Raw genomic sequence first — 22,552 nt, forward strand, 5'->3', positions numbered from 1 at the left:
GCGAGATAATGTCTCTGAAGGCACCCGGCGTGTTGGAGACATTCAGTAAATCATGACCAAATTTGTTTCAGAAGCGACGAGGAGGTGGGCCTCGTGTGAGACCCAGTGATTTGGGGTCCCCTTCTGAAGACGCTTTTCTGCCAGATTACAGCCGCTGCTGTCAATGTTGGTCTCACACCTTCTGCTCCGTGTCTGCTTTCTGATTCTCTGTGATTCATGGCCGCTTATTTGCGCTTCAGAATGCAGATGCCAGGAGCTATCTAATTAAAACTTCCTCAAAGCTCTGACAGCAGCTGGTTTCATTGCCTCAGTCCTGTCAAGGTGGGGGCTTTGAAATGACACCGTCATGAATCAACATGTTACAGATACGCCCAGGGACGGCTCTTTGAGCATTTACCAATCTCGTCCCCTTTATGTAGTTCCCTTTAGGAACTGCCGTTTTCCCCAAAGACAGCCAAGTAGCCAGAAAGGTTTGGAGAAAATCTGTGAGTTGCAGAATGTGTAGCCATCTGATTTTTCAAACCTCAGACTTTCTTCTTACATGTTTGGCTATCCATTTTCTTTTCATATGTTTATTATCCGCTCCAGGACGCTCATTCTCATGAACGCTGTTCCTAGTTAATCCCAGCCTGATTTCTGTCTGTCCAGGTACACCCCCACCTCCCAGCTCCGCACACAAGAAGACGCAAAAGAATGGTTACGGTCCCACTCTGCAGGAGGCTTGCAGGACACCACCGCCAACTCCCCTTTCTCCTCTGGCTCCAGTGTAACTTCTCCTTCTGGAACAAGATTCAACTTTTCTCAGCTGGGTGCGTAGCCACTTGGCATTTAACGATGCTGATCGGCACCTTGGGGAGGAGGTTATCTTGCATTTTGAGAGACATGTGGTCATGTAGCTCTCAGTATCTGATCAGCCCTCAGCAGTGAAGTTTGATTACAGGCAATTGATACCAAAAGGAAAGAGAAAGGTTTCTTGCTTCTCTACCAGTTATTTTCTCTACATGGTTGATGTAGGTAGGGCAGACTATCCATGGAATGAAAAGCATGTATTCTAATATCTCTGAAGAAGTACGTTCCACAGCATATCCCATATTTGGTCATCCTCCTTGCTTTATTAAACCGGAAATAAAGATCAAGTTTTGATTGAATGAGTATTCTTGGAAGTACCTACTGGTGACATAAGGCTTTGACTGGCACAATGAGGAAAGGAAAAGAATTTGTAACACAGTCCCTGCTGGCATGTCAACGGATGATTTTTTAGAAAGGCAGACACCCACACAGACTCATCAACAGGTAAATGAGAATAGTTCACAAAGTTTTACGTGAAATCATGTAAAAACTGAATGTGATCTAATAGCAAGTATTATACAGAGAGAAAGGAAGGACTAGTCCTGGCTTGAATGACTGAAGAAGGTTACATGGAGGTGGCAGGATGAGAGCTGAGCCTTCCAAGATGGATACAGAGGGAAGTATTTTTTTCCAGTCTCATCTCATTCTTCAGAGAGGCAGCCTTTTCTGATTATTGTGAATAAGAAACTCAGTCTTTAAGGACTTCTAATCAAGGAAGGCTTAACTCTTCATTTTTAATGAACCGAATGCACTTCTAAACTATTTTACATTACTGAGTGGACAGGAGTTTAATAAGAAAGCCAGTTTCAGCTAAAGTACATGCACCCCCTTTGCACTGAAGCTCTGCAGGCACCACTATGAAATCTCCCCATCAGAGACAGTGAGACCTGTGTTCCTGTTGTTCTTTTCTCGGCTGTAACTCTTTGAGGCAAGAGTTTCTTGTCATGCACAAATGCTTCCCATCTGATCAAAAGCCCAGCTGAACTATTTTGGGCTTTTGGCTTTAGAGAGAATTGTTCCAGATGAGCCCAGAGAGTAATTAGCTCATGGCTGGGAGGTGACACTAGCTTGTCTGAACGTGCCAAGTGGGAAAGCTGGGGCCTGGAGCCTCGCTTTGGAACTGACCCACCTTTCCTCCCTTATTTTTAGCTCTAAGTGTGTTTCTCAAATGCTGATGTGACTACCTTTGAGAAAACAGACAAAGGGAGAGGAGTTGACGGGGCCAGAGATGGCCAATCGTCAGCAGCCTCCTCTCCGTCCCCTTTAGGGACGTGAGCCTCCAACCTTTTGACTGACTCCTTTCCTTGCAGCGAGTCCCACCACCGTCACCCAGATGAGCTTGTCCAACCCGACCATGCTGAGGACCCACAGCCTCTCCAATGCCGATGGGCAGTATGACCCGTACACCGACACCCGCTTCCGCAACAGCTCCATGTCCCTGGACGAGAAGAGCAGAACCATGAGCCGCTCAGGCTCATTCCGGGATGGGTTTGAGGAAGGTAAGCAAGCCAGGAGGTTCACCCTCTTTCCTGGCGTGCAGAGTGGTTAGCGGTCCTCTAGGCTGAATTCGCGTCGTCAATGCAAGAGACCACCCACCTGAGTTTCCAAGTCACCCACTTGAGCTGGGGAGATCTGAACAGTAGGGTCTGACTCTCAGTTAACCTTGCAGGTCTTTAGGGAAGAGGCTGCTGACAAAACCCTGGTGAGCCCTGGAGTTGACTGAGTTCCACTGTGAGGCTCTGGCTCAGCTGCTGGTGCACCATCTTGGCAACACCAGTTACAAGAAAGTTCATTTTTCTGTGCCGACGCACCTGGATCACTCTGGGGAGCTGTGGGCCGCCATACTTCTCCACTTCTCTCCAGAATCTTCTATCTCTTTTCTCAAGCACCAGTTTTTTTTTTTTAAGTTTGTTGCATTCAGTTTTGCCCCTTTCCTTCTTTGCTTGCTAACTGGGAATATTTGGGGTAGGATTTTTATGTTTTGTTCGATTTAATCAGAATTTGGGGGAGAAAACTACTGTGGGCACCTTCATCAGCCATCTTCCTACTTCAATTCATTTCTCTTCTTCCTTCAGGCAAGGTGTGAGTTAGGGGAGTCAGCAGCCAAAATGTCAGGCACGTCCCCCCACCCGCCTCCCAAAAAGCAAAGGTGAAGTTGATAATATACTTGTGTCTTATCATCCCTGGTGTCTTACCAGTGATGAACATGGTTAAGGACATGGGGTAATACTACTGGGGTTTGAATTCCAGCCCCACTACTTCTTAGGTATATGATCTTGGACAAATTAACTTCACCTCTCTGTGTCTTTGTATTTTCACTGATAAAAATTAGGAGTACCTGGGTCCTGAAATTCTGAGAATTAAACAAGAATATATATTTATAAATGTCAATCCAATAATGCTAGTACCTGTCGTAGCTGAACACTCAGCTTCAGCACTGATGTCCTGGCAGCTGAAAGTCCCCAGCCAGAGGAGGGCCAAACGAGGCTGAGAGCCCTAGCCCTGGCTGTACCTTCTTTGCCAGCGACAGAATGGAGAGGGGAGTCATAGGCGCATCCCTCTGCTCCTAGCCCCTGTGAGAGTGGGAGAATGTGCCCAGCGTCCTCCAGGTAGAACAAATGAAGTTGTGGTTGTTGAGGAAATGCCTAAATAAGTCCAGAGGGGGAGAAATGCAGGACGTTGGTCTCTGCTCTGCCCAGGGTTCTTTTTAACAGAAGTTTTAGAGTTTAGTTACAGAGCAGTTGCCCCCTGGTTGATCTTCCTTCGTTCTCTCCACTCTGATTGTATCGTTTGCATCCAGTGGCATCCAGGGATCAGACACTAACTAGTCTGTAAATCCATATATGGGAACCCACTGGGATGGTGGATTAAGGAGGAGTGGAGCCTGAGTCACTGAGAATGTTTTGCTGGATTTAAGAGCTAGAAATCAGTGCTTTAACCACTCAGAGCATAGAGGAGGGCATGTTGATCCTAAGGTGAAGGAGTAGGTCGTTTGTCTTGAACTTTTTTCTGCTGAGTGGGCGAGCAGAGCATGGCCACGAAGCATTTCCCCACCCTCCTGATGATGACTCGAGTCTGGAGTGTGCCCTCTTCATCTGCTCTGTCCTGTATGTAGCTGAGTGAACAGTGTTCCGTCCTGCAGCTTGTCCAAACAAGCGCACTTCATCTCATAAAAGGTCCAGGGCCATTACAGTGTCATCATCAGATGGCTTTTATTTATTCCATCTGGAATCAAGCTGCTGTCAGGCAGCACAACTGTGGGATATCTGGGATGTTAAAGTGACATTGATAAAAAGGGCTTGCCCACAAGCAGTGTCTAGACTTTTGTAAACCCTGATGATTCATGGTGACGTGGAACTCACATGCAGAGGTAAAGTCAAATTCAGGGAGAAGGAGTAGGGGCTGTTGTCGATGTATCAGTACTATTTTGGGAAATTTGGTATCAGATTGATTATATTTCTTCCAAAGCTGTTAAATTACAAAAGCAAAATAGGGCTCATGCAGTTAGGTGTTTTTAATTCCACTGGCTGAAGACTTTTTCCCCACCTCTTGAATATATAAACTCCTGGTGTTGCAGAAACATCTGGGAAAAAAATTCATATCTCATGTTTGAACCAAATAGAATCTCCTCATAAGAGGCAGTTAGGTATATCATATGCCAGAAAGCAAATATTAATAGAAATTTAGGAAGAATTAGCACAAGTCCTTGTGTGAGGTTTTTGTAGGATTTAATTAACACTTGCCTTTTGAAGGAAATAAAAGTTATAAATATGTAGATGAGTACAAGCATGGCCCAGGTGCAACCTTTCAAAGTTATTTCAGGTAAATTAATTTCCATCAGGCACATTATGCAATCTTCAAGTCAGCTTTAATAGCGAACTTTAGAGAGAGGCTTGAGGCATTTTTCAAATGAATGTCTTTGGAGTAAAAAAAAATCCAGAACTTTACCAATCATCCCTAAGAACTGATGCAGTCTAAACCAGTTTATCTGGAGCCCACAGAGACAAAGCCACTTATTAGTAAATAAATCCTGTATTGCAGCTCTCCTGTGCTTCTCGCCCCTGAGTTACACTTGGATTCAAGTCCTGGTACCTCCACTGTTAGCACAGTGACTTTAGGTAAGGGACTTGCTTTGGTCAGCCTATTTCCTGTTCACTAAAATGTGGAAAATAATTGTACCTACTTCAAAGGACTGACATGAAGATTAGGTGAGATAAATCCTGGAAGGCATTTGGTAGAATGACTTTGAAAGGGGTTTTTAGTAAGTACTCAGTCAGTGGTAGCTACTGTAACAGTTGTATGTTTTGTTTTATCCTTCTCCCCGTGGGCCATTTCAACCCCGTTTTGTTTATGGCAAAATTGAACAGAAGTGACTTGGGGACTTTCTGTAGCCCAGACTACTAGATCCTGAACTCCTGAACTCTGAGCCCTCTGTTTTTTCTGTTCAATCCTTTTCCTTGGCCATAGCTGGGCTCTCTTACGTGAACCTTCATCAGTGTGGTCTCAGTTATGCTTTCTTAGCTGGTTGAGAGGGTGGCCCAGTAGCCACGAGAACCGCATCTCATCTCACTGACTCCTTCCACAGCCCCCAGTAGCAGAGGGGGATCTAGAGTGCGATGGCCAGATTCACGTTCTCTCTCCACTCCTGACTACCTGTGTGTGCTTGACCACATCTCTTAACCCCTCTGGACCGTAGTTTACTCCTGCATTCATTAGGGGTGGAAATTCCTGCCCTACTGGGAATATTACCTACACATTCTCTGTGAGGTTGAGGATCACTTCAAACAGTAGTATAAGTGAGAGTGCTTTGATTAGTATGAAGCTGAATATGTACATTATATATATATGTGTGATGCCCAAGTGTGACAGCAGAGGCTCTTGTTTGCTTTGTTGGCTAGAATATGCCCAGTTGTCATTCCATCATGTGATTTCACTCCTATCTGTCCTTTAGGTTGGGGTGAAGTCACATTCTTCTCAAACACACTCTGTGTGCTTGCTTAGTCCCAGCTTGTGCCTGTGTAGATTGAATGAGGGCTTTAGGAAACCATTCTAAGTATATCAGAAGGCTTTACCAAAAACAGACAAGTAAACCTCAGAAACCAGTAAATGAGGTCACTCAAGGGCAAAGCCATCTCCAGATTTCTGGTCCGCAGATCCTGTTCCTGAATGCTGTAGGACCTTACACGGGTCGCTTACCCTCTCTGGGTTTCAGATAGTCGGTGGCAGAGGTAGTCTAGATATTCTCTGGTTCCTTGTACCTTCAGATTTTGGGAAGTATAGGTCTAGGGAGGAAGCTGCAGGGCATGCCTCTGCTGCTCTGGGCTTTTTAAGTCTTGTGTGCGATTTGTTGTCCAGAAGTATCCCAGCCGCATAACCCAGGCTCTGCCTTGGCTCAGCGTACTTGAAGGAGAGCCAGCTGCAGTGATTCAGGCAGCCACATTCAGCTCAGGGTTGATCTGGAAAGCAAGGACTCTTCCTTTGGACCACAGCCTTGCTGTTGCTAGTTATGAGTAAGAGGAGTTAATTATAGAGAAAAGTAATTACCTCTACCCGAAGCCTGCCAGATGTGCCTCTCTCTGCGTGCGGCCCCAAGCTTGCCCTGAGATGTTGCTGAAGGCAGTGTCAGTGAATCCATGTGTATGAGGGAGAGAAATAAGAGACAGACTTGCATTTTTCAGCAGCCAAAGTCCACACAGAAGCCCTGTGCAGGCCTCTGGAGCCAGCGTCTGGCAGGGCAGTGGGATGGAAGGGCGGCTCCATGCTACTCACATCTCTTCCTCCAACTTGGCCTCCACTGTCATTTCCCCCCTAGTGTCTGTGTCATGGGGCTAAAGTAACTTACCCTTTTGGATCATTAGACCACTAGGTTGGGGCATGAGAGACTTATTTTAATGTGTGGACATATTAACACTGAAAGCCATTATTGGCCATTAACACCTTAAATTGACTTTTTAGGGGCACAGGCCAGGTAAATGATAGATGGAGGAAGAATAGAGGGAAAGATCTAGAACCCCAGGCATTGCTGAGGAGGGTGGATGTAAGCAGCAGTGCAGGGACGGCCTCCGGGCAGCTGGCAACTTCTGAGAGAGGAGAGGACCAGAAATGCAAGCCCAGGATCTGTGTAGTCCGAGGAGAGAGGAGGCTGCCCTGGTGGCCATCTGGGAAATGAGGTCAGATTCCTGAGAAGATGACGTGTGAGCTGATCCTGCTGGAGATCTGAATGGGCAGGGATGGGAAACTTCCTAAACCAAGGGAGCTGCCCTGGAAGAGACTGTGAGATGGCAAAGAACTTCACAGGTCATGCGTGAGGGAGCTGGGCAGGATTCAGAGTGTGATAGGAGAGCCTGAAGGAAGGCTGGGGATCGGGACGTTTATTGGGAATACATTGTGGAGGCACCAGGGAGGTTGGCGCAGCCGTTCATGAGACATCTGTGGGCAGGTAGCTTCCGCTGACCGCTGATCCAAGTTGAGGTCACTCCTTGGGTGGGAAGTGAAAGCTGTTTAGTACATGTGCGCTCCTCCCCAGCTTCCCACTCTCAGATCACAGGTGAGAGTGCGGTGTGGTGGGGAGGGGAGGGTCATTCCACTCCTGATCAGGGAGCCTGTGACCAATGCAAAGGTCTGTGATTTCTCCACAGGCATATTTCTATCTTTCAGGCAGTTTTTTGGGAGATTACTAGGAAAATGTCATTAAAGAGTCTGGTTTCCAAGAAGAGAAGTCAGCCAGAATACCTAGTCCTGATAAAGACCGTGGCTTAAAATTATATGAAAACAGATAATAAAATGTTTCCATGGCTTGGGGCGGAGGGGAGCGTGGGGGGCAGGAGGTGAAGGAGGAAAGTACAGGATGGTTCTAAGTCCCAAAGTCCAGTCACAAACAAGGAAGAGGACACTTTGTAAACATGACAAAAATCAGAGGAAGAACCTAAGTTTCAGTGGATATGTTTTCTAACCAATGTTCTACTACATGGTCATCTTGAATGAATTTACTGTAGCCAACAGCCAGCCTCTTGTGTTCAGAATAATCAGCTCATCATCTTTCTTCTTGTACAAAGGACGGATGCTAGCAAAATATAAAATACATTTGCCACACAATTTTAACCGTAAGGGACACATAAGGAAAAAGAAAGGGATAAAATCTGCTGGAACAAAGCAGGTAGCACTTGCCTCTGGGTAAAGAACTGAGTCACACAATTGATGGCAGTGAATATGCTTCTTAACACTTCTCTGTACTTGAAACATTTAACTTATTAATTATGTATTATTTTGATAGTCAGAAGGGGAAAGTATTTAGAAGGTTGTAGGAAATAAAATGTGGCAACAGAAAAATGACTCCCATAGAAAATTATTCCTTACTTGACTTTGACCTGTCACCGAACCAGACAAGGTTGGGTCACGGTGAGGTTGTTGCTCCAAGCCTGGTGTGTCTTCTGATGCCTAGTTTCTCCTTCCCTTCCCCTTTCGGGCTGCCTAGTAGCCAGCTGTACAATTGACCTTTTCTTTTTCTTTTTCTCATAGTTCATGGATCCTCACTCTCCTTGGTTTCCAGCACGTCATCAATTTATTCTACAGTGAGTATAAATCAATGCTGTATGGCTATGTATGTCAAAATAAAATATAAGCATGTCTCCTAGAGAAAGTATTTCCATCATAAGGGGATCAATTAGTTAGGGAACACAATTTGAAATTTACAAACAGCTATTGATTATAATGTACCAACCAATAAATCAGAGGCTGACTTTTGTTAAAGTGGCATTGTGCTTCAGGTAGTAACTGGTTAGAATGTATGAGATTCCTTTTACTGTTTTTTCTTTCTTTTTTTAAAAAAATATTTACTCACTTATTTGACTGCATGGGGTCTTAGTTATGGCATGCATCATTCAGGATCTTTCGTTGTGGCACATGGACTCTCTAGGGTGGCACACAATCATAGTTGCTCCGTGGCATGTGAGATCCCAGTTCCCCAGCCAGGGATCAAACCCGCTTCTCCTGCATTGGAAGGCAGATTCTTTAACTATTGGACTACCAAGGAAGTGCCAAGATGGCTTTTTCAACTTTGTATCTCCCTGTTTCTTTGTCTGTAAAGTAGAAAGAATAGAAGTCCCTACTTTGTGGAGTTGTACTGAGAATTAAATATATGAAGATTACTATTCACTGCAACATAAATTCCTGGAGGACAAGGACTTTTTTCTGGTTTTATTCCTAGTGCCTAGAACTGGGCCTAGCACATAGTGTTCAAAGAACAGGTTTGAATGAAATAAGAAAATGCAGGTAAAGCAGTGAATAGAATGCACACAGCACAGAGGCAGCTCTCATAAGTGACAGCTGTCAGCCTTGAGAGGGCTACTGAAAAAAAGCCACATGTGACCAAGTAGTACTGGATTTGTTCAGGATGCTTTCTGTAGCTATGTGCGTGACTATTTATCTTAAAAACTTTCATTCGGGAATTCATATAAAGGAAAAAAACATTTGATTAATTGGAAATTGGGGGTTCTTTAGACCTTCATTCCATGAAGGACAGATGTTTTAATAACTCAGATTTCGGTAATGCCAGGTATCTGGGCTATGTTGTGGGCCAAAATGTAGATAGCCCCTTGTAAGTTAAAGGCCATCCCAGAATCAAGTTAAAGAGCCCAGGGCCTGACTGTTCCTTCTTGGGCATGCAGCGAGCAGACAGACTTCAGTGGTTCTTGACGTGGTGTGAGTTGAAGGACCTAGAAACATTCTCTTCTGTTCCTACCACCTTGTTCCTCCAGCTCCAAAATAACCTCTTTCCTCTGCTACGTCATCTTGTCTGAAATGTTATCAGAGTCTGGGCTTTCATCTTAAAGGCTTTATATATAGTAACTTTGGAAAGGGGTCATTCAAGCCATTATCCAGGAAAGCACAAGGATGGCCTTCTAACGGTCAGCAGTTGAGGCCTCTGAGTCTTCCCCTCTAGAATGAAGCTCTGTGACGTGGGTACCAGAGAGGGTACTTGCAGACCTGGAGTCACTTCCTGCACAGTGTTTACTGGCCCCAAGTACATGCTGGGCTCTGGGCTGAGCCCTGAGGTCTCTCCCCTCCTCTCTGAGGTGGGGATAGTAGCCTGCTGCGGAAAGCAGAATCCAGAGGCGTGGAAGGCACGGGGCAGGGGACGTGGGACTCCAGTTCCACAGGCTTGGTGCGGTGTTGCTGCAGCAGACATTTCGGTGCCGAAGCCCCAAGTTTTCCCAGGGTTTCCTGTCCACACGTTTTTCACTCAGAAAAGCAACACTTAGGGGCTGGCCTGCATCAGCCAGCCTCAGAGCGAAAAGGACAGGAGCTCTTCACCTGTGAGAATTCGATGGCAGGAAGCTATCACGTGCAGTTCCCGGCTGCTGCCCCTCCGTGCCGTTCATGCCAACCACTGGGAGTTCTTCCAGCCACAGGCTCTCTTTCGGTAGCTCTTGTTCTGGTGTGTGGACCTGAAGCTGGTGTTTTCATGAAATTTGAAATTGTCCTTTTGGAGTTGATATAAATTCACAAATTACCAAAGACCTAATAATACTAATACTTTTTAATTCCATGTTTATCTGGATAGCAAGAGACCTGAGGCCTAACCCTAGTTTTTTCTCTTACTGTTTGACTTTGGACAAATTACCTCCTTATTCTCCATTTTACCCTTGGCCTCAGGGAGCTAGGCCAGGTGGTCTCTGAGGTCAGTGAGTCAAGGGTTCCCATGTACTGTCCTTTCCATGAGCCTTCTCTGAGGATATAAGTTGCTTTTGCAGACTTAAAAAAAAATAGTCTAACCTTTGAATGTTTTCATTGATGGAGTGGGATGCTCATTCCAAGGAAAACTTCAAGTCTGACCAGACTGCTACCACCAAACAGTGGTGTGTGGTCCCTTATCTATTATTAGCTCCTTGATGATGATGAAATGCTGAAACAGATGCTTAGGCACCTTTGCAAATGTTAAGGTAAACAAGTTCGTATTTGTTGTCTAGAAAGACATCTTTGGAGTCTGTTATGTTGCCACCAACTCAGACCAAAGAGTCTGTTTAATACCCTGGTGTTTTAAAGGCTCTTATTGAATGATAACATGCTTCCCCCCCCGGCCCCTCCTCCCCGCCCCCCCCCCCCCCCCCCCCCCCGCCGAAATCTCTAATTCTTAGATGCTCAAGAATGTTCATTCTGGCTGAAATTTGCCTGTAATTTTAATTACAAAGGAAAGAAAAGACAGCCTGATGCTAAACAAATGCCACAGGGAGGTCATGGCCAGCTCTCAGAATAGAAAAAAATTGCGGAGGGCACATCTGGCATTAGACTTGCTTTCTTGGTCAGTAGGGAGCGGCAGCTGAGTTCCCAGGGGAACTGCTCAGTGGAAGCTCCAAGACCCAGAGCTTCACTCCGAGTTCCCAGATGTACACAAGTGCGGTGGCAGCTGGGGGCAAGATACAAAACGCACGATTTCTCCAGGCTGCTGTTGAGAACGCTGGGCCCAACCCCAGAGACAGGTGGGCACAGGGACAGACAGTGGTAGCAGCCTGAGTAAAGAGCATTAGTTCTGCTGATAGAAGTGCTTAGAAGTAGGGCTGGTCCTCTGTGGATGGTTCAGCCTGCTAACAGACCTCCCACTCGCCTCCCAAATGTTAGACAGCTGTGACGTTATCACTATTCACTTTTCTCCTTTGGATCAGACTCAGAAGTCAGGGCCTTATTTCTGGAAGGCCTCCAGGAGAATGTCACTATAGTCAAAGAGCCAGGAGTATGTGCTGGTTAAGATCATAGGCTCTGGAGCCAGACTACCTTGGATCCAATCCCAGTTCTACCACTTATCAGCTGTCACCCATGGGCAAATTATATTAGTACCTTCTCAAAGGGTTGTTATGAGCATTCAATGAATAATAAATGTCAAGTGCTTAGAACTGTCTTTGCCATATAGTAAGTGTTTAATAAAATGCTACTTATTATTACCAGAATGTAAACAACATGAGACATGAGGGACTTGGTCATGTTCATAGCTGTATCCCAGATTATTAAAACGGTGCTTGACACATAGTTGGAAATCAGTAAATATTTGATAGGTAGTGGTGGTGGGGATGAATTGATGGACAGGCAGGCAGACAGACAAAGAGGGATGGCTGAGTAGTATCAGAGAGGGAAGAGTAAGCAGTGAGGACATCTCCCAACCGTCTGAAAGCATGTCTTAGATAAGGAGATTGTCCAGCTGTGTGACTTTAGGCAAGATACCTAACCTCTCTGAACCTCAAAAGGAATACCATCCTACTTTGTGGAGTCACTGCAAGGATTAACCAACTTGGTCACAGTGTACCTAAAAATTAGTTTCTGCTGTTGGGAATCAGCCTGGAGAGAGGGCCTTCTGGGGCAAGATCACAGGTGGGGAGCAAGGTGTGAGGGGCGGTCAGACCAGCTACCCACTTGTCCCAGCTGATGGGTATAGGAAACTGCAGGGCCTGATGAATCGTACCCCTCTGCGTTCTAACCGGCAGGAGGAGACACCAGAGTCAGATGCTGATCTTTAAAAGTAATGGGTTTGCCACTAGTGAAACTGGATTAGGACACACATAGAGGACTCAGGACATAATAGAGTCTTTACTGATCTTCACTCACCTACCTGGCTGCTCCACCCCAAGAAAGTACAGATGGTGGCGTGTGGAGAGAAGGCCATTGGACACTTACAACATTTCCAAGAAAGCCTGTGTTGGAGGTTGTGGGTTTCCTGTGTTGGAGGTTGTGGGTTTCTTCTTATATGTGCCCCTACAGGAACTCCAGAAGAGAGAAAGAATGGTTCCCCCTGCAATAGGTTCCCCCCAACCTACATGGGCTCCCCCTATGGGAAGAGATAAGTAGCTTATAGTCTCTGGCTGGTTGATTGCTGTGTCACCACAGACCCAGGGCTCCGGATGGAATGTTTTTCCAGTAAGAGAGTCTACAGGCTTTGTCCTTACTCCCCAGGGTCACAGGTAACTGGGGGCTCCAGATGGAGCATCAGGAACATGCCGGCCATCTTCCTTCTTATAAGCTGGGGAGTCTTCAGGCTGGCTGATGGGGCCTCCCAGTCCCCTTCACTTCTGGAACTTTCTTGCCCTGCTGCTGTTTCTGCTTCAGTGCCCTAGGGAGATGAGAGGGAGGAATACAATGGGGCAGAATTAACCTATGAGCTGTCCTCCCTGTCTCCCAGGTAGGATTACCAGATTAAATATAGAATGCCCAATTAAATTTGAAATTCAGGTAAACAACAAATAATTTTTTAGTATAAGTGTGTTCTCACTGTTGCATGGAACATATTTAAACTAAAAGAAAAAAAAATCTAACTGGGTGCCCTGTTCTTTTTTTTCTTTTTTTTTTTTTTAATTTGCTAAATCTGGCAAGTCTTCCCCTGGCTTATCCCCTTCTCATCACCCCGTCTCCCTGTCATCTCCACGTGGAAGCAGGGGGCTCCTCACAACCAACATAGCTAGAGTATTTCCTAATTCTTCCTAATTTCTTAAAATAATACACTTTTTGTATTTGGCCTTTCTGATTGGTCACATGAATTGAACCGGTTTATTTAGAGACGTTCATTGGAAAAGAAACTAATGCATCTTTAAGACTGCTGCAAGTGTCCAAATGTGGCCCTCCAGTTGTTCCTCAACTGGTCTAATTTCTTCTGTTTTTCTTTACAGCCAGAAGAAAAATGCCAGTCAGAGGTAAGGAACATTTTGCTAGTTGGATTTCGTCTTTCACTATGGTCAGTTCCTTCTCCCAGCTCATCCTGGAAGTGGACTCCCAAATCAAGTAACTCTGTTCCTTGTCATCTTTAGATCCGCAAACTACGGCGGGAACTGGATGCCTCCCAAGAAAAAGTTTCTGCTTTGACCACCCAGCTGACAGCAAATGTGAGTGTGGACCCAGAGCGGTAGCCGTTGTCGCCCCTGAGCATTATATAGGCAGAGTGGTGTAACGAGAGAGACACGGGCTCTGGTATCGAGGGTGTGAGTGTCAGCTCTGACACTTACTGGCTCTGTGCTTTGAGCAGACTCTTTCACTTCTGAGCCTGCCTTTGCTCTTCAGTGCGCTGGGAGATGATAATACTCAGCTCTCAGTGGTGTAATGTGATCAGTACCTGAAATAGATTAGGTGCTCAAAATGGTTCATTTTCCTTTCTCTTTCTGGAAATTTTCATCTTAAGAGAGAAAAAGAAGAAAATCTAAGACTCCACAATAAATGGCTGACTGCTCTGTAATTATTATATAATATACACAATTACGTGTTCAGGAGGCACTGCCAACCAGCATTCAATTCAGCAGCTGTTTAAGTGCCAACTATGCCCCGAGCAATGTGGGTTCAACAGCAAAACAAGCATAATCACTGTCATCTTAATGTTCTTTCTGTGGTACAGCAGAGAGACAAAACAGTTTTGCTATGACATGATAGCTGTTATGATAGCAATAAAGGGGGATGGTTGTGGGAATACCTAAGAGGAATGCCTAGATCAGTTTTGATGGGGCTGGGAGAAGTCAGGAAAGGCTTCCTGGAGGAGGTTACATCTTAAGATTGCTGGGTAGGGGAGGATGTATGGGAAGGACAGCATTCTAACCAAAGAGAGTAATTTGTGCAAAAGCCCAAGGTGAAGATGTTGCTGCATTTGGAAACTATAAGAAGCTCAGTGTGCTTAGAATCTATGGTGTGGATGTGGGGGAAGAGGGCTGGGGTGGAAGGGAGAAGGAAGTGGGAATGAGGGTAGCATGGAAGAAGGGCAAAGGTCAGGCCACATCATGAACACATTCATCTGTTAGGTGGTTAAGTTAGCTTCCTAACTGTGATGTGGTTACAGGATTTGCGGGGTCAGAGTAGAGGCAGAGATCTCCTACCACATCAGACCAGTCTGTAAAGGTGCCCTGCCAGAGGGCTGTGAGTCATCAGGGCTGCGGCTCAGAGGCAGAGCCTGAGGTTTTGGAAGGTGCTGAGATGCCTCAGAGGCAGGGCTTCCTGCTTGGGAGCGCACAACCAGTCTAGGACCATAGATTGTGAGTGTGAGCCCGTCAGAAAGCCACCTGCGTGATCCCAGCACGCTGTTAAAATGAAAAGCAAAAAGCTGTCTTCCTTGGACCAGGACTGTAATTAGTAAATATCTGGAGCTTTTGCCCATGTAATTCCTGGTTTGAGCCTGAGTCTACTCGAGGAAACTTTCCATTTCATTTTAAAGTCTGCACATGAAGTACCTAGCAGAGTGCTAGACCTTAATTATAGGCTCAGTAATTGCTAACTACTCTGAACTAGTCATTCTCCTGTGCTTTCTTACATTCTGGAAATCTGTGCTTTTTTTGTGTGTGTGCTTTTTTTTTTTCTTTTTCTCCCCCTTCCTTTTTTTTTTTTTTTTGCTTTTTTTCCCCTAAACCCTAGTATACTAGGCTATTGTGTGTTTTTTCTAATCCTTCTTTATTTTCTTAACTTTTTTCTCTATTACTGTATCCTAAAAGATCAGAAATTTGGAACTTCCCTGGCGGTCCAGTGGCTAAGCCTCCATGCTCCCAATGCAGGTGGCCTGGGGTTCAATCCCCAGTCAGGGAACCAAACTAGATCCTGCTTGCTGCAACTAAGACCTGGTGAAGCCAAATAAATAAATAAATACACACAAAAAAGAAGATCCGAAATTGATATTAGATCTAGAACTTGAGTTTTAGAGTCTTTTTCAAAGACTGAGACATTATGTCAGGAATCAGATGCATGTCTACAAATCAGAACCAGTGAGCCAGGGGTCTCCTTGAAACACATGAGGTTTGACAGCAGGTGATTTGGAAATACTGCCCTTATTAAGAACTACAGCTGTCAATGACTGCCCCTTACTAATTGAAAAATAGTAATTTATTTATCAATGAACTTGATTAATTCCTCCAGTGACCTCATGCTGCCCCCAAGGGACCTTTCATTGGGCCATTTGGAACTCTCCTCTGTGATCCAGAAGAGTAAGAGTGAGATCCCTCACATTACTATTATTTCACTAATCCGGTTTGCTCCTCATAAAAGCCACTGAATCCCATATTGTTTTAAAGTAAATATTTAGTCTTGCCACACACCACAGGCAGTGCTAACGTGTTTCACTGTCTGCCATCTTTCTCGCAGGCCAAGCCGTGTTTGTTTTTTCTGGGACACACTCCTCAAAGCCACCTTCTCTGGGTGTTTTCATCCCACTTGTGTTTGTTCTCCCTGGGAATGTGAGAATGCTGCTTGCTGAGAAGGCTGTTGTGCAGCTCTGGACCAGCCTCCTGGCCCGTATTTTCATAACTGAGATCATGACTCAGTCCTTTTGCTCACCAGCAAAATGCGATCCTCTGGTTCTTTGGAGCACATGTGGTTTCTTCTTGAGTTTGCAAAAACACTCTCTCGATAAGCAGTCTTCGTGGGGTCAGGTTTTTGCTTTTGTTTTAAACGAAAAAGTTTTCATGCCCACAAATAGAATCTTGGGTGGCAGTCAAATGAGGAAGTGAAATAAATGGAAATTCAGTCATTTACATTTGACCTTGTCATTCCTTTGAAGTGCCAGGGTAGCAGTCAACTTGTTCACCTCCATGCCCTGTCTTCATTCACTATGTGACTGTCTCCAATCTGGTTGGCTTTTGTCCTGCCACATTCTCCAGAGCAGACTAAAGTGTATCACTTTATTTTAAAATGCAAAGGCATTTTCTCAGTTTTTCATGAGAGAGGGCATGCAATCAGAAAGAAGCTGGCCAATCCATTTAACATTTGTATCACAAGTGCTCCTGTCCCCTGCCAGCTCCTACTGCCAGTGGAAAAGAGGCTCAACAGTTGATCCTAGAGGTGTCTTATCCTCAATCTCCCTGTTTCATGAAGTCTAGTAACAGAGGCCTCCCACTCACCCCTCAAGTCTCTCCTCCCTAATCTGAAATGTGTGCTGACCCTGATCCCCTTACAGTCTAGGGTGATGGCTCCTCTCCCACCCGTGTCTTCCTCACTCTGTGCATCTATCGTTTTTGTCTCGAGAATTTTCCACAACCATAAGGTCTCACTTCTCCCAAGACTCAGGTACCTTGCTGGTCCTTCTGGTTCCTCCTGTGACCTTCTGTGTATCTACCCACCCCACTCCAAGGACCTTTTCTTCATCTCTCTACACCTGTGTTCTCAGAATATCTGTTCCCAAACCCCATCTGTTCCCCGCAGTCTCTAGTCATGCCTGTGTTTTGCAATTCCCTAACAGCTTATAGATCATTTTCAACCACATTGTGTCACTCAATGCTCAGAATCACCCTGGGAGGAACAGAGATGCGGCTCCCATTTTACAGATGAAACAACTGAGGCCTGCAGGGTTAGATGACTTATCCATTCTTTATCCTTGGTTTTAACAATATTATCAGGATCCTCAGTCAACTCACTGCTCTCTCACCTACTGCTCTATGGAAGAAGGTTTAGTGTTGGAACACAGAGTTGCATCTTGCCCTTGAAGAGGGTTGTCTGCCTCAGAGAAAGGGGCAGACAAAAGAGCATCACATCTCTCAATTCTAAGATACACATTTTTTTTTTCATGTTTCTAACATCTCTTAAAATTGGATGCATATTTCAACTATAATTGGCAGCATTTTTAAAGCTGTCTTTGTAATATATAGGATAATGGCATGTCTGATGCTGTCTTCTACAGAGATATATAAAAGTGCAGGGGAGCCCCAGGGAAAGTCCTCACTCCAGGGGGACAGGGGGCAGGTTCTCTGAGGTGGTAGCAGATGGGCCTTTTGGTGGCTTTTTATTAACCAGGATTATAACAGGCAACATCTGCCAACCACTTTGTTCGTCCATTCTGTAAACATGCTTAACGTGAGCCTCTACTGTGAGCTCGGTGCCTGGGGAACGAAAGGTATCCTGCAGTGTAGTAGAGACCGGCGTAAATTAGTGATCCCAAGTGTGTGTGTGTGTGTGTGTGACTGTGATCCCACAAAGTACACAGTAGACCAGTGTGCTTGTGTGAGTGAACAGGAGGGAAGCAGCCCAGTCTGGGAGTCTCATGAAGACATGTGCTGAGCTCTCTCGAGATGTGTGTGTAAAAATCAGCTGGGGAGGCAGCTAGGGGAAGGGCATTCCGGGCAGAGGGGAAAGAACGCAGAAAGGCCCTGAGGTGGGAAGAGGCACGGGATGTTGGAGAACGTGAAAGGCTAGAGTAACCAGATCGCAGAGAGTGGTGGGGAGTGGGGGCTTAAGAGGCTGAAGAAGTCGACAGGGGCTCACCCACGTGGCCCCGGTAAGATTTCCTTCTTTAAGAGCTGGCACCGTTTAGGCACGCCTGCCTTGCAAGGTGGATTTCCCAGCTGGCTCAGTGGTAAAGAATCAGCCTGCCAAACAGGAGACATGGGTTTGATCCCTGTTTCAGGAAGACCTCTTGAAGGAGGAAATGGCAACTTGCTCCAGTATTCCTGCCTGGAAAAGCCCACAGACAGAGGAGCCTGGCAGGCTATAGTCCGTGGGGTCGCAAAGAGTTGGACACCACCTAGCGACTAAACAGCAACAGCAAACCTTGCAAGATAATGTAACCGCAGGGAAATGTGTCTTTCCCCTCTAGGCTCACCTCGTGGCAGCCTTTGAGCAGAGTCTTGGAAACATGACCATCAGGCTCCAGAGCTTAACCATGACGGCTGAGCAGAAGGTAAAACAGGGTGCTTCTTCCCTCCCTGCTTAGAATTAACAGACCTAAAAACATGATCCTGTTTTATTCCAGGAAACTGTATAGATTGTAGTGTGCTTGTTGGACTATTGGAATTGAATCTGAAAGAACAGGATTTATTGAGTGAAAATATGACTTGGACGGAGTGGTGGTAACTGCACTGGCAACAGATCTTAGTCCTATTTGCTTTCCTGTGCTCACAAACGCCTGTTGAAAACTGATCCAGGCTAATGTTTGTGACAAAGCTTTCCTGCAGCTCCTTCATTCTCTCCTCTCCTCTAAGCTGATGCTAAGCTGACTTCAGTTGAACTCAGTACAGAATGATTTGGGGATGACCAGTCTATTTTTCTGTTCCTCAGGATTCAGAACTGAATGAGTTAAGAAAAACCATTGAGTTGCTGAAGAAACAGAACGCAGCTGCCCAGGCTGCCATTAATGGAGTAATTAACACCCCGGAGCTCAATTGCAAAGGTAAAGGAAGAAAAACAGCTTTCAGTCTGGAGACCTGCCTGCCCTTAGGAACCCTCCCCTGACAACATATGATGCAACCACCCTTCCAGAGGGTGGGAGTCTGTGTCAGTTGGACAGGTCTTAGAAGACACGGTGCATCCAGTTAATTACAGCTTCTAGGAAGAGAGCTGTTCTGGCTTGTCCTCTTCTCTGATATATCTCAAAATGGAAGAAGATGTATCTCTATTGACCAAGTATCAGAGTATTCCACAGCCTTAGTTTCACTAATGCTTTGATATTTACAGACTGACGTGTTGTTGTTGTTAACTTGGTCAGTCGTGTCGGACTCTTTGCAACCCCATGGACTGCAGCACGCCAGGCTTCCCTGTCCTGTACCATCTCCCAGAGTTTGCTCAAACTCCTGTCAACTGAGTCAGTGATGCCATCCAACCATCTCATCCTCTTTTGTCCCCTTCTCCTCCTGCCTTCAATCTTCCCCAACATCAGGGTCTTTTCCAATGAGTTGGCTCTTCGCATCAGGTGGCCAAAGGATTAGAGCTTCAGCATCAGTCCTTCCAATGAATATTCAGGACTAATTCTCTTTAGGATTGACCGGTTTGATCTCCTTGCAGTCCAAGGGAATCTCAAGAGCCTTCCCTAGCACCACAGTTTGAAAGGCATTAATTCTTTGGCACTCAGCCTTTTTTATTGTCCAGCTCTCACATCTGTACATGACTACTAGAAAAACTATAGCTTTGATTATATGGACCTTTGTCGGCAAAGTAATGGCTCTGCTTTTTAATACACTGTCTAGGTTTGTCATTGCTTTTCTTCCGAGGAGCAAGTGTCTTTTAATTTCATGATTGCAGTCACCGTCTGCAGTGATTTTGGAGCCCAGGAAAATAAAGTCTGTCACTGTTTACATTGTTTCCCCATCTATTCGCCATGACATGATAGGACCAGATGCCATGATCTTTGTTTTTTGAATGTTGAGTTTTAAGTCAGCTTTTTCACTCTCTTCTTTCACTTTCATCTACAGGCTCTTCAGTTCCTCTTCACTTTCTGCCATAAGGGTGGTATCATCTGCATATCTGAGATTATTGATATTTCTCCTGGCAATCTTAATTCCAGTTTGTGCTTCATCCAGCCTGGCATTTTGCATGATGTATTCTGCATATAAATTAAATAAGCAGGATGACAATATACAGCCTTGACATACTGCTTTCCCAATTTTGAACCAGTCCGTTGTTCCATGTCCTATTCTAATTGTTGCTTCTTGATCTGCATACAGGTTTCTCAGGAGGCAGGTCAGGTGGTCTGGTATTCTCATTTCTTTAAGAATTTTCTACAGTTTGTTGTGATCTACACAAAGACTTTAGCATTGTCAATGAAGCAGAAGTAGATGTCTTTCTGGAATTTTCTTGCTTTTTCTATGATCCAGCGGATGTTGGCAATTTGATCTCTAATTTCTCTGCCTTTCCTAAATCCAACTTGTACATCTGGAAGTTCTTGGTTCACATACTGTTGAAGCCTCGCTTGAAGGATTTTGAGCATTACTTTGCTAGCATGTGAAATGAACTCAATTGTGAGGTAGTTTAAACATTCTTTGGCATTGCCTTTCTTTGGGATTGGTATGAAAACTGACCTTTTCCAGTCCTATGGCCACTGCTGAGTTTTCCAAATTTGCTGGCGTATCGAGTGCCACACTTTCACATTATCATCTTTTAGGATTTGCAATAGCTCAGCTGGAATTCCATTACCTCCACTAGCTTTGTTCATAGCGATGCTTCCTAAGGCCTGTTTGACTTCGCATTCCAGGATATCTGGCTCTATGTGAGTAATCACACCATCATGGTTATCTGGGTCATGAAGATCTTTTTTGTATAGTTCTTCTGTGTATTCTTGCTACCTCTTCTTAATATCTCCTGCTTCTGTCAGGTCATACCATTTCTGTCCTTTATTGCGCCCATCTTTGCATGAAATATTCCCTTGTTATCTCTCATTTTCTTAAAGAGATCTCTAGTCTTTCCCATTCTACTGTTTTCCTCTATTTCTTTGCGTTGTTCACTTAAGAAGGCGTTCTTATTTCTCTTTGCTGTTCTTTGGTACTCTGCCTACTGACGTGGGGCTGCCTGAAATGGGTTCATCCCTCATTTGTCCCGGGAAACATTTTGGAAGGAATTGCTTTGTCCTTATGTATGTTACTTGGGGTGGTGGGGGAAAAGGTAGGCATGAGGAGTTACATCAAAAATGAAATGGAGAGTACTGATAGGTGATAGAGCTGACACTTAGGGAACATTCACTGTGTTCTGAGCACTACGCTCGGTGTTTTAATGATTTTGTTAACCCATTTTCTGTCCACAACATGCTTATGAGGGTGATGCTGGTCCTCCCTCCACATTGTACTGAGGGGAATAATGAGTTTTAGAGCCGATGATCCCATCCTGAGGCCACTGAGCGTAAGAAACAGAAATGGGGCGAGAACCCACGTCTGCCCTGAAACCAGCTCTAAAGACAGAGCTGTTGGTGTCGTCTTGTGCTTGTGGGGAACACTGTCTGCAGGGTTTATTTTGGTCTCACTGCTTTTGGGGCAGTGTTATTTCTGGTACCAGTGTCAGCTCAGATGGCAGGCCTCCTGGAAAAGTGAGGCTAGGGGTGACGTGAGAAGGATTGATAAGAGCTGACCAGGCAGAACAGATGGAGAAGAGCATCCCAGGAAGAGAGAATAGTAGCTGTTAGGTGGTGAGAGGACATGGGCATGGCATGTCCAAGGGCATGAAAAAGCTGGTGCAGCAGGAGCAGAGAGAGCAAAGGAGGGGGCGCTCACAACACAAGTGACTGTTGCTGCAAATTGGGGGCACATTGTCGTGTCTAAAGCTCAAGAGAGCAGGTGTGGGGGAATTCTCACTGAGCCTCCCCTGACTTCTGTTGGGCAAAATGAGAAGAGTTCTTTAACTGATCAAAGAGGGCATGGCCCCCACCTACTCAAGGACCTTAAACTCAGCGTCTGGGAACAGCAGGTGAGGTCTAATGGGAAACAGCTAGTAGTCCCTGGGTGTGTGAATTTGGGTGTAAATCCTGGGGCAAAGGAAGGGGCAAAGTCAGCAGCTCCTGACGTCTTGGATCTTGGGTCTCCAGGGAATGGAAGCTCCCAGGCCACAGACCTCCGCATCCGCAGGCAGCACTCCTCCGACAGCGTCTCCAGCATCAACAGCGCCACTAGCCACTCCAGCGTGGGCAGCAACATAGAGACCGATTCAAAGAAGAAGAAGAGAAAGAACTGGGTGAGTGTGCCTCCAAAGACTGTCATGCCGACTAACAGAGTTGGTCTCGGGAACAGTGTGCCCCGGATATAAAGCTCTTAACTTCACAGCATAGACCCTTGGGAGTCGATCCAGTGAAGTGGCTTGTGGACAGGTTTCTACTAAAGTCAGTGTCGTGCTCAGCCAAGCACTAGGATTCATGAAATAACCGCCTCCTTGTAGTTTTACTGTCTCACAAGACTTTATGTGAAGCGCTCGTCTTTTATTTCATATGTGTCATTTCTTCCTCATCATAGGCTGGCCACAAAGTTCCAGATACTAGAGCAGGGCTACTATTACGTGGTTTTTTCCCCTT

General features: G+C 45.5%; 1 protein-coding gene across 32 annotated transcripts in view; it reads left to right on the top strand.

The window, feature by feature from the left end:
• Positions 1-22,552, top strand: part of NAV2 (neuron navigator 2) — a 423,563-nt gene that overhangs the window by 362,840 nt on the left and 38,171 nt on the right. For all 32 annotated transcript variants that reach the window (XR_015157994.1, XM_086385216.1, XM_086385183.1 and 29 more), the window contains 8 exons: positions 649-809; positions 2,160-2,348; positions 8,368-8,420; positions 13,500-13,523; positions 13,638-13,712; positions 18,383-18,466; positions 18,844-18,955; positions 22,073-22,218. Coding sequence is in view for 31 of the 32 variants with exons in the window: in XM_086385216.1 (XP_086241342.1) it covers positions 649-809; positions 2,160-2,348; positions 8,368-8,420; positions 13,500-13,523; positions 13,638-13,712; positions 18,383-18,466; positions 18,844-18,955; positions 22,073-22,218 (844 nt within the window). In the remaining variant the exon portion in view is untranslated. The remainder of the gene's footprint in view (positions 1-648; positions 810-2,159; positions 2,349-8,367; positions 8,421-13,499; positions 13,524-13,637; positions 13,713-18,382; positions 18,467-18,843; positions 18,956-22,072; positions 22,219-22,552) is intronic.

This window comes from Bos grunniens, chromosome 29 (genome assembly GCF_055505025.1).
Source record: "Bos grunniens cultivar Pamir isolate PY7600 chromosome 29, Bosgru_T2T1.0, whole genome shotgun sequence".
Taxonomy (NCBI): domain Eukaryota; kingdom Metazoa; phylum Chordata; class Mammalia; order Artiodactyla; family Bovidae; genus Bos; species Bos grunniens.